The sequence below is a fragment of the Ascaphus truei genome, chromosome 1 (genome assembly GCF_040206685.1).
Source record: "Ascaphus truei isolate aAscTru1 chromosome 1, aAscTru1.hap1, whole genome shotgun sequence".
In the NCBI taxonomy this organism is placed as follows: Eukaryota; Metazoa; Chordata; class Amphibia; order Anura; family Ascaphidae; genus Ascaphus; species Ascaphus truei.
In genome coordinates, this window is record NC_134483.1 from 451054862 (window position 1) to 451067706 (window position 12845).

General features: G+C 39.8%; 1 protein-coding gene across 20 annotated transcripts in view; it reads left to right on the top strand.

Annotated features, from left to right (window-relative positions):
- CAMK2D (calcium/calmodulin dependent protein kinase II delta) overlaps positions 1-12845 on the top strand; it is a 332892-nt gene that overhangs the window by 298497 nt on the left and 21550 nt on the right. For 19 of the 20 annotated variants that reach the window (XM_075616549.1, XM_075616503.1, XM_075616662.1 and 16 more), the window contains one exon: positions 1111-1159. In XM_075616549.1, the coding sequence (XP_075472664.1) occupies positions 1111-1159 (49 nt within the window). Of the gene's footprint in view, positions 1-1110; positions 1160-11462; positions 11547-12845 lie in introns of all 20 variants that reach the window. The other variant, XM_075616655.1, reaches the window with a different exon arrangement.

A 12845-nucleotide genomic window follows, 5' to 3' on the forward strand; every position in this document is an offset into this window, starting at 1 on the left:
GCTGCATTCAGAAGTGCTTATGGGTTATATTTCTTCTCATAAATATCACAAATAAACTCGAGCCAAGTATGTTCCTTTCTATACTTTTTTGAAACCCCTTAAAATGGCCAACATGCGCTTCCCAGGACACATTTAGTATTTATTGTGATATTGGAGTGCAAGTGCAGACATCGAAATTGATGTATCAGGCTGACATTAACAAATGGAACACAGCAGTGCCACGTGCCCATCCTGCGTCCAATGTAAGGAACCTCCAGGGCAGTCCAACTCAAAGCTTTAATAAGGAGGAAATAGTGCCCTCCTTGCATGAACAACTCCACGCAGTGTCAAATCCATTTCGTAGTTCACCGCGTTATTGCTTCTGATTTTACAGTAACCTTATGATTTTGCCAAACTAAAATAAAAACGATTTTCTAAATCAATGGCATGACAACTGGCGGATGTGTTTCTGGCCACCTCCTTCCTTTGCCTTTAGTAATAGAATAAGAGGAACTAGAAGTGGCACAATGTGATATTGTATTGCAATTTAGCACAAAAATTCAGTAAACATACAGTATGACAATAAAATAATGTATATTCTTCCATGTCAAACTTCAAACTAGAGCATAGGGAGCAGACATTTTAAACCCTTAATGACTTTCTAAATCAAATTTGGAAAGGTGTCAAACCTGAATGCTATCGAAATAATGTACGTATGTCCGGTGTTTTTTGTTAATTGTTCTGCTGTCTACAGTATGTGTCAATAATTCAATGCTTTAGTATCAACATTTTGTTTGTCAATCTGCCCATCAGTGAAAGAATGATGTAGGTTATTCATTAAACTGCGATTGGGGCACTGTAACACAGAAACTCCCTTTGAGGTCAATGGGCGTTTCCATGCAATAGTGTCCTGAATGGCACCATTTTAGTTTAATGAATAAACCCCTATGTGTCATTGTTATTTTTTCTTTTCCTTGTTGCAAGTAAAAGGTGTTACATTTAAACTGTTTGTTTCTGAGACCTCAGATATTAGGGACTTGGTTAAAGCTATTCATGTAAATATGAGTATTAGCATATTGAATCTGTAGTTACTGTATCCTTTAATCCATGTATGTGTTTACGTGTCAACAGGAGTCAACTGAGAGCACAAATACCACAATTGAAGATGAAGATGTGAAAGGTAAGATGAAAGTAGAAACTGTGTGACATTGCTGTGTTGTAAATTGGTCAGTAGTAGAATAATTATTCAATTAAAATAAAATGTTCAACTGCCATTGATCAGAAATCCATTATTGACTGATACTCAATATATGTATGTACTGTAAAAGGGCAAGTTATGGATCACATTTTTGGTGGATAGGAAGGGTTGTGATTTTATATGCTACATTTTAAGTTTGAATTAAAGCTTCAACAAGAAATTGGAGATTGTCTTCATTAATCTTCACTTTAAACCTTATAACTTTAAATGAGCACCTAATATTCACAAACTGTAAGTAAATATTAGAAATTTTTTTAGGAGAATGAAATATATTGCCATCTGTAGAGAGCATAGTTGTGATGTATTTGGTCATCTAAGCGTTTATTTGATTTGTTGATCTGTTCAGATGCCGTGTCTCATGTATATCTTACACATTGCCATTGAGGCCTAAAGTTTTACAATTACTGCTTAAAGTTATAAGAAGTTATTTGATTTCTCTACTTTTGAGTTCATCTATATGTCAAGTTTTTTTTTATCATCTTAAAACGGAGGGTGAGCTCTAACAATGCAAAGATAAATGTATTTGGATGCAACTGCATCATTTTCTCTCTGTTGGTCCACTTGTAAGGTTTGTTGGCAGAGTTTGTTGCCTAAAACCTACAGATTATTTTTTGTGCAAATAAAATGGAAAAATGTAAGCAAGGTACTGTAAAGTAGGTGCAAAATGTTTGTGTGTGCCAGGTAACACCTCATACAGAATTTCCCCAAATCACAAACTTTTGCACATGGGACCAAATTGCAAATGCCTTGATACATTGAAGCAGATAGGTACAAAGTGACAATTTCTCACCTTGCCTCACTTTAGCTCTTAAATTGCCTTAGTACTATAGTACTTAGTACTATATCCACCAAAGTGACAGATTGGGACGAAAAATCTCCATTGAAGTCAATGGGGATTTTCGTCTTAAAAGGGCCTATGTAACCTCTTCAGTGGCTATAGAATAAGCCATTGAGTGTTCTTCCTCTGGATCAATATACTGTAAGTATAAATATAGGATAATGTATCTGTCGACTAAATTTAGCATAAGTTTAACTTGATGGACATGTGCCTTTTTCCAACCTCATATATGTAACTGCGTTGGAATTATTAATGTCTACATTCTTGCCCTATTAGAAATAAAATATGAAGACAATACATGCTTGTCTTCTCATAAAGAGACATGCCAAAATTTTACATGTAGGTTTCTTTTTAGAAAATATGGCAAGGATATAGCCCAAGTCTAAATCATATGACTAATTACCAATGCTGGAAATAATAGTACATTAGGTACAATCTGTAGTGATATGTAGAAGTATTTCCTGACTTTAATGGCTAAATTAGAAGCCACATAATCAAGACCTGACAAAATTCATCAGAGATTACCACTAGTTTGTATATATTTGAATTTATAATAGTACTAATAGTAACTTCTTAAGATTTTAAATTGGGGTTTTTTAGGGGGTGGGGAGGGGTGAGCGGGGAATACAAGAATATGAACACCCCTAAGAAAATCCAACTTATTTTTGTATTCCTTTTTAAATCCTCTGGTCAAAGCATTCATATTGTACATCCCTGCAAGCTCTAACCCCAACACCCACCACATCACACACATATATATATACTGATGGGGTGGCCGTTATTCGAACGGATCTCGAATTGGAAGTCGATATAATCCCCTAATTCTCCCCGCTTTTGGCGCGTTAATTTTGTTGAAATGACCGCGACGCACTAGATGCCCAAAGCAGGGACCCCTGCTGTGTGAATGCTACCGGCGTCTGCCTTTGTGTAATAGACGCGCAGTGAGAGAGTCTGAATCAGTCACTCTAACTGCGCGCCTCTCACAGGCGATTGCGGGGGTTTTATTAAAATTCTAAAATTACAGTTTTGTAGCAGGGGGTCTCCGAAGCTGAACCACATTGATTTCAGGTCCGGGGACCCCCTACTTCCCGAGTTACAGGCCCCGTTATGGGGTGCCAGTACACCCTCCATGTTAAAATCCTGTGGGATCGAATCTAAACAATGCAGAGGGATACATGGCACCCCATAACAGAGCCTGTATCTTGGGAAGTAGGGGGGTCCCCAAGGCTGAAATCAACTTTGTTTAGCTCGGAAGACACCCTGCTCCCCCACACAAGTATTAAACACCCCCTCCCCCCCCATCAAATAAAAAATCATTACCTTAGCGGGTAGCTGCTAAGTAGGGGGTCCCCGAGGCTGAAATAAACTTTGCTCATTTCAGGAGACCCTCTGCTCACGCACACAATAAATAAAAATTAAAAATGTAAGCAGCTTCATTACCTTAGCGGCCATGCAATGCCCGCTAAGGCAATGAAGGGGTTAAGGCACAGGTGCTAACCCTGTGTGTAAAAAAAACTAAAACATGGACTAAACAGTACAGTACATTTAAATAAATCACCCCCCCCCCCGCACCACCAAACACACATACATTACATTAATGGACCAAATAACTATTATCCAGATATGGATAGTAGATTATTTGGCCCATTATTAAACACATTAACTAGCATAATAAAATAAATACCCAAATACATTCTGACACATACAGTAACATCTCCAAATAAAAACAGCACAATGCAAATAAAAATAAATCTCATCTCCCAAGAACACAGCACCTACAGTACAGTACAGTTGGCAAATCAATATCTAACAAATGGCTATCCAAAAATGTAATTTTACAATGTGTACAGTACATGATGCAAATAATCTGTGCCTCGTGTACTGTACACTACAGTATGCCAAGCAATGCTCTAAATAAAATAAAACAAATAAAATACCATCAATCAATCCATTCACAAATCAATTACAATACAATCCAAATCAATTACACAATTCACTATTCAAATCCTAGAAACAAAACAAGTAAACAGAAATAAATTACCATCAATCAACAAAATCTAACCAACAAAAAGCCACTATTAAAAAGCAAGCCCCCTCCCCCCCTGAAATAAACTATTGCAAACACATTTGCACACCAAGCTGCAAAATACAGTTACAAATGCTTTGCTGAAGAAACCGAGAAAGGTGAAACGCGTAGAGTGAAGGTGATCCACAGCCACCTCGCCAACCGGAACCTTCCAGGCTGGCTTACGTCACATCCGCATCTGCTGGAACGCAGCTGTGAGACGCACGCCGAGTAGAGGGGAAACAGAAAGTTGAAAGAAACCGGAGGCGAGATCGATTGTGTATCTAAATACCTAAAAACATCATACATCATGTGAGTGTATTGTAATATACTTACCATTGTAATACAGCTTTATCCAGATCGCACTATGTTTGGTTCTCTGTGTTTAACCATTTAAAGGGACTCATCTGTACACCATTGCTGAAGTTGATTCCTCATAACGGAAGAGGCACAACTTAAAGATACCATTACGAACACTGATTCACCCTCACTTTTGTGAGTATATTATCCTTAGACCTTGAGAAGACACCCTACCTGTTATATAACAAGTTGTATGTATGGGAAATAATCCCAATCCTCAGGGCTCAGCTGTGTGTGTAAATGACTTGATTGGAGTCTCAATAGGCATATATCTGGTCATGGGAGCATGTATTAGGCTGTATGAGGCTCTATATAGTATAAAACAATAATAGGTGTACAGGTATAACTGGAGGACAAATACAGAACTCTATATATACCATAAAGGCACTGTCTACATCCCCAGAAAACCAAAGTACATACCCATGAATGCTTGATGGAGCCTCAATGGAACAGCTGCTCAGAGTAGTGCGTGCATCACGCCTGCATCTCAGGTAAGTTGGGGGTGGTCCCGTGGGGTCCGTCGGCGGAGCACTGCTGTAGTAGATAGTGGGGGCTGCACACCAATTCCAATAAAAACTGCTTTATTAGGTGGTCATCAAAGGTATAGTACAAACACTCTGACGCGTTTCAGGACTGTTGTCCCTTTATCAAAGAGTAACTGCGCGTCTGCTGAGTTCTCCATTATGTAGTATAGCTCCCGCCCCCAACCGTGACGTCACACGCTCTGTTTCTATCGCGTGATTTGGTGAGACCTCTCTCCCATTGGATGCCCTGTCGGCCAATCGCGCAAGGCAGGAGTGAATAATTAAGTTGTTAGAATAGCATTGGAGCCACAGACTCTTGCTCCCGCCTCCCCTGGTGACGTCACACACTCTATGGATATCGAGTGTTTGTATAGTATAGCCTGCTTTTAGAATAATGTATAAGCTAATAGAGTATATAATAGGGAAATCTGGGCAAAGCTAAGGAGTATAAGGCACAATGGAGATACTCAGAGTAAAACAAAACACAGAATAAGTGACATTAAAAACATATACTGAACAGATAAATACAGTATAAATTAAAAAAATATAGTAAAGCGCAACGTTTAAAAACATGCTAATGAGATGGAAGATATATATATTGGACATGATGAAATATTAGCTTGTGAACAATACATATCAATTATAGAAGTATTTCATATGGAATATCTTGTATATTCCTACTGATACAGTATCATTCAACTGCTCATTAGGATCAACCCTCTAATGATATTAATCATTTGACTGTTCATATGAACTTGAACCAATTATGTTATTGATCTATTATTGTAGTCAAGAGGGAAACACTGTGATACAATTCAGAGTATATATATGACCGTATCTATGGCATGTACAAGAAGCAATTCATGAGGTTGAACATATTATTATATATATATATGTAAAGAGCCATGACCTATTGTATTGTTACAAACATTCTCTCAGATATATCTCTCTGATATATTTTGCCAATATTCTATATACCATACCAACATATGAATAGCGTAGACATATAAAAATAATAATAACCTGTATATCAAATGCTCGTACATTTTACATAACCATTCTAGTTTTTAATCCAAAAAATGTTTGAGTTCCCAGTCTAGATTCATGCCCCTGGGTGCCAACGTCCCAAGGGCATAAATCCAGAACATTACACTTATTCTGTGTTTTGTTTTACTCTGAGTATCTCCATTGTGCCTTATACTCCTTAGCTTTGCCCAGATTTCCCTATTATATACTCTATTAGCTTATACATTATTCTAAAAGCAGGCTATACTATACAAACACTCGATATCCATAGAGTGTGTGACGTCACCAGGGGAGGCGGGAGCAAGAGTCTGTGGCTCCAATGCTATTCTAACAACTTAATTATTCACTCCTGCCTTGCGCGATTGGCCGATAGGGCATCCAATGGGAGAGAGGTCTCACCAAATCACGTGATAGAAACAGAGCGTGTGACGTCATGGTTGGGGGCGGGAGCTATACTACATAATGGAGAACTCAGCAGACGCGCAGTTACTCTTTGATAAAGGGACAACAGTCCTGAAACGCGTCAGAGTGTTTGTACTATACCTTTGATGACCACCTAATAAAGCAGTTTTTATTGGAATTGGTGTGCAGCCCCCACTATCTACTACAGCAGTGCTCCGCCGACGGACCCCACGGGACCACCCCCAACTTACCTGTTATATAACAATATTGCACCATTAGATATATTTTTTGTTTCCACATGTTTGCGCTTCCCGTTGATCATCACTCCGCTAAGGTAATGAAGCTGCTTACATTTTTAAGTTTTATTTATTGTGTGCGTGAGCAGGGGTTCTCCTGAAATGAGCAAAGTTTATTTCAGCCTCGGGGACCCCCTACTTCCTGAGATACAGGCCCCGTTATGGGGTGCCCGTATCCCTCTAGTCTCGCGGTCACGTGACCCACAATTTTAACATGGCGGGGATACCGGCACCCCATAACTGGGCCTGTAACTCTGGAAGTAGGGGGTCCCCGGACCTGAAATCAACTTTGTTCAGCTCAGGAGACCCCCTGCTCACGCACACTATGGATAAAAATAAAATGTAAGCAGCTTCATTACCTTAGCAGCTACCCGCTAAGGTAATGATTTTATATTTGGAGGGGGGGGCGGTGTTTGATACTAGTGTGGGGGAGCAGGGGGTCTTCCGAGCTAAACAAAGTTGATTTCAGCCTTGGGGATCCCCTACTTCCTGAGATACAGGCCCTGTTATAGGGTGCCGGTATCCCTCTGCATTGTTTAGATTCGATCCCACAGGATTTTAACATGGCGGGTGTACCGTCACCCCATAACGGGGCCTGTAACTCGGGAAGTAGGGGGTCCCCGGACCTGAAATCAATGTGGTTCAGCTTCGGAGACCCCCTGCTACAAAACTGTAATTTTAGAATTTTAATAAAACCCCCGCGATCGCCTGTGAGAGGCGCACAGTTAGAGTGACTGATTCAGACTGTCTTACTGCGCATCTATTACACAAAGGCAGACGCCGGTAGCATTCACACAGCAGGGGTCCCTGATTTAGGCATCTAATGCGCCGTCGTCATTTCTTTAAACACAGCGAATTTTGTCCCCATTGTGATCATGTTTTCCCGCAAAAATTACCGCGTGAAGTGTTCGAATAACGGCCGCCCCATTAGTATATATATATGTGCTATTGGGTGTGCCCAAATGTATACAACAAAAGACAAAAATACCCAATGCAACACCCAATTTGATAAACAGTTAAGTATTTACCTACAGTATATACAGTATATTATACTACAGATTTTAGAGGGACAGCAATAATCTGATTCTTGCTCGTTTACCTATAACCACAAAAATCAGAAAAGAAAGCACAAATTAACTTCAAAGTTTAAATCTTTATTAAAGGAGCATGTGGGAGTTTTAATAGGTGGGAAGCAGGGAGTCTCTGGATCTGAATCCCATGCATTTCAGCTCCGGAACCCTCAGCTTCCCGAGATACACCATAGTGGGTGCCGGTAGCAGCTTTGCAGGTTTAAAACCCGGGCACACAGGCCAATATGAAGCCACAAGGGATGACGTCATTACTTCCTATTGGCCCGTGTGGTGCGGGACATTTAAGCCACTATGTCGATAGCCCCACACAACACCGCCGGAGCTTCTACTGGCACCCTGTACAGACAGTACCAGATTAAGGAGCGGTCTGGCACTTGCCCTATGCCAACCTTGCAAGTCACCCCGCTGCCCTCCGCCTTCCCTCACTGATCGGATTCAACCAAGCTGCAGGGCACCCTGTGTGGCCGCTGCCTCAATGCCACGCGAGAACGTGCACAGTACACCCAGCCCAGCTGCAAGTAGCCAGGACACCACCCCCCCCCAAACCTTCGGCGAACGGCGGGAAATCTAAAAATGAGTCCTGGCTGCTTGTAGCGAAGCTTAGCATTACATGCGCCCGCACACGGTGCCGAAGCGGCGGCAGCGCGAGACGCCCCCACAAACGGTGACGGAGCCTCTACAAATGGCACTGGAGTGGTGAGCACTCCCTAGAAATGGTGATCGCACAAGGCACACCCACAAATGGCGCCGAAGCTCCACTGCTGTGGAGATCCGAGTGGTGAGGACACCCAAAGATGGCGGAAGGCTCGGTCTGGCCTTGCCAAAGTGGTAAGTATCTCGGGATGTCAGGGATTCCCAGAGCGGAAATGGACACCGTTCAGCTCTGGAGACCTCCTGCTTCAATCTCATAAAGCAAAATAAAATTTAAAAACAGGAAAGCAAGATTGCTGCTTTAAACAAATGGGAGTTAAAACTATTATGGCAAAAAATATATCTAACAGAGAGAAGTAGCAGGGTAATTACAGCCGCTGCCGCAGACTATTAAGCGCATAAGAAGCATTTTCAAGCCGTTGATAGGTGTTGACGAGGGAGGACGTCATAAATAGGCAACCTTCAAGTGGGATTAAGGGATTTATTCTTCCCAGTCAGTAGGCAATTTAGATGGATAACAATTGGCCACTACATCGAATATGGAATAAACCCTTAAATAGGATATGTATGAAATGATGAGTAATCTTCCTGCCTATGGGTGCTGACCACAGGCACATTTTCCTCACCCCTCTACTCCTACTGACTTCTTGTACATTAGTGATTGCCACAAGCATCTCTAACACATTGATTGTAAATTATAGTTCAGCTCTGCCTTCAGTCAGCAATTCTGAGTAATGCACACATGCATTATATTTGATATAGTCACATTATTTTATTTCATTTGCATTTAAGAGGCAAAATTAATTTCCTTTACCAAATGTATTATTTGTGCAGTTTTCCATTTTTTATGTTAACTGAACCTGCTGTCCGTAGTTTTTGCCAAATTAAATTGCTGGCATTGAATGAAAATGAATGCCAGCAATAGACATTTTTTAATAATTTAGCAAACTTCAGTATGGCTGCTGCTTGTCGTAAATTTAATTTGTGGCCTCATAATTTAATCTGGTTATCATTGATCATATTCTATGTTTGGTACTACACTTCATAACTGTATTATTCTTCAAATTCCCCAAAAATGTTAAATGTGTGTACATTAAATTAAATTTTGTAGCAAGGAAAAACGCAGGAAGGCCCCAAATTGGCTGCACATGGTAACCCCAACTATGAACTGTTTTTAGTATATGTAGCTGGGCTGAGTAATTATTTTAGAAATGGGGATGAGTTAGGCAATGGATTGCTCTAGGGCTAGGGGGCAGACTGTCTCGAATCGGTAGTGGATAACTAAATGGACAGATATATAAAAGCAATCTTAATTGTGGTAAACATATAAAATATATTGGGGACAGTCCACCATCATTGTTCTGTGTAGTAGTATCGTAATATCAGTCTATATAAACGCACGCTATATGTTTTCGGATCGCAGAGCAGTGTAAACGTGACTGCTAAGTCATACCTAGTGGTCGGCTCACATTGAAGGTCAAAATACGACTTGTAGGGCATAGCCATAAGATTAGGTAGTCCTAGAGGTTTACCCTACATATAATATATAATATTACCTGCAGTACCAGAAAAATGTAAATACTTACGGCAGGGCATACTGTGGGTGCAAACCGATAATAGTCACCTATTGAGTTGACCAAAGCACTGTGGTCTATGAGCGATGAGCGGAGACACAGACCACTCTATCGGTGGCTATATATTCTACTAAATAGCAGAACTGCACTAGAGCTATCTCTGTCAGTGGTACTCCCTTATAACTGTGCCATGTAACCATATATTAAACTGCAGTGGCTGGTAGTAGCCCTGTTGTATACTAATATTAACAATGATCATATACTAGTTTGTATGTTTCTGAGACCTGTGTTTCAGTCGCGCTAGTAACATCAATATCTGACATCACTGATACAGTACCTGACTCGCGTTTCGTTCAACAAAACAAAGAATATATACTCGAAGAGTATAATGGTCTGTGGTAATCTTAATCGGGAGCACAGTTCTAGAGAGTACAACTCCATGCTTTAGTCTATTTTTCTTTATCACTGTATATATACTAACCAGTTCACCTTGCACATTTATCACTACTACCCACGGGGGCTTAGCATTGCAGTTTCCTCACAAACATGATGCTTTTTTTAAATGACCCAGACCGTCATACACTATCAGTTTCAATAAACGCAGTTCACATACTAGTGTCCACTGTGTTGAACACATAGTCACAGCTACAATTTAATACTTTTTTAACCATTTAGTTTTCTCCATAAGTGTTTGCTCTTTATTATTAGATTTAAAGTTATATTTTATTATTATTATTATTATTACTCTGTTGAGGTCTTTGAGTGCATCATTATGTGATTCCTGTTTAAATATTGTTCAGTCTGATAGTTCCCATATAGCACCCCTTCAGTACCAGTGTTTTTTTATCTCTATATTAATGTATCAATATATATTAATCAAGTTTTGCCCATGGGCATCAGTTCAGCATTTGAGAAATGTCAATGGGAGGATTTACAGCTTGAGCGTGTCACTGTGATATTGTACATTCAACTGAAAAGCAAATAGCACTGGCATCTGAACAGAAATATTAGTTTGAGATTTAAACATGACATCACTCCTCTATCCTCTTCCAAACACCCATTACTGTACATCTTATGCTCAGGATTTTTGTTATGCTGTTTGTGTTGCATATCATTCTCTGCTGCCCTTTATATTCTTTGTTCTTTTCTCATTCTTGCATGCTCAAAGTGCAGCCTTCACAAAGGAGTATAGCATGAGAAGTTTCTGTTCTGCTCACCAGTCTTCCTGCTGCTCCTCCTCCTTCTCTTCTGTTCCTTCCTCCTCATCATCTTGCTGGTCACCGTCCTTGCTGTGCCCCAGTGGCCGTTCCTGCTGCCAGTACCTACTGAAGATTCTGGTAGCACTGTACATCTTCATCTTTGTTTGTTCATATGTTGTGTTTCTTTCCATCAATTCAGCGGCAAAGTGCACAGAAAACACAAACTCAAAGAGTCAGTCGCATGAATCTGAGCCCTCTCAGTCCACTCCTTCCTCTGTACAGTGTAAGTTAAGAGAGAGTTCAGAGGCACCCAAGATGCACCTTCCTGCACTGGAAGGTACCTACCTTACAGCCTATTCAAGTTAATGCACTGTAAGTTGTTTGTCTTCCAGCACCAGAAGGTGTCTTATGGCAGAAAACTGCTTAGTAAATATGGGCCATATGCTTTGAAATGCACATACTCAAATTTTCGTTTTATGCTCAGATTATAATATACCTACTTCAATTATCCATTATATAGCGGTACACCAGCAGTGATGAATACTTTATTTGTGTTCATTTATATAACAGGGCTTAGATATTCTAATTGGGCAGCCATCAAATTATATTTAAAAAAATGTAGTAAATAAAACTATAAAGTTTAGTCAATCTAGTTTTAACATATCGATATACAGTTGTGTGAAAAAGAAAGTACACCCTCTTTGAATTCTATGGTTTTACATATCAGGACATAATAACAATCATCTGTTCCTTAGCAGGTCTTAAAATTAGGTAAATACAACCTCAGATGAACAACAACACATGACATATTACACCGTGTCATGATTTATTTTAAAAAAAAGCCAAAATGGAGAAGCCATGTGTGAAAAACTAAGTACACCCTTACTGCTTCCCCATAGGAATTAAGATGCTAAGTAGCAGACAGGTGCTGCTAATCAAATGCCCTTGATTAATTGATCATCAGCAAGTGTGACCACCTCAATAAAAGCCGAAGTTTTAGCAGTTTGCTGGTCTGGAGCATTCAGGTGTGTATTAACACAATGCCAAGGAGGAAAGACATCTTAGAGAAGCAATTGTTTGGTTAAGGAGCCCTATGAGAAATTCTGAAGAAACCCAACCCTCTCTAATAGCATGGCTGAGATCAGATGCATTGTAAATTCTTCTGTAGGCGGTACAATTTTCAAATTACCTGAAAATTGCAGGGAACCCTTTAAGGGTGCCCAGGAACCCGAACCCTGGTTGAAAAACACTGATCAACATAAATTAAAACAAGAGTACAGTTTAAGAATGCTTTTATTGTTATTTTTTTATATTTTATTTTTGTGTTTTTTAGGCTTTGTTGTCTTTATGAATCTATAGTTGTGTTTTGCTTCTGCACATTGCTAAAGTTAGAATACGTTTTATACATAATACCTGGGAGTAACACTGGTTGGTTAAGAAAACCAAGCACAGTAATTGCCCCTGCTGTTCTTGTATTCAGTGGAAAAATACTAACCATTACATAAATATCTGTGAATTATCCATGGTGAGATTGTATTTTCTTGCAATATCCAATAGGGATGATTTTCTGATAAAGTAGCAC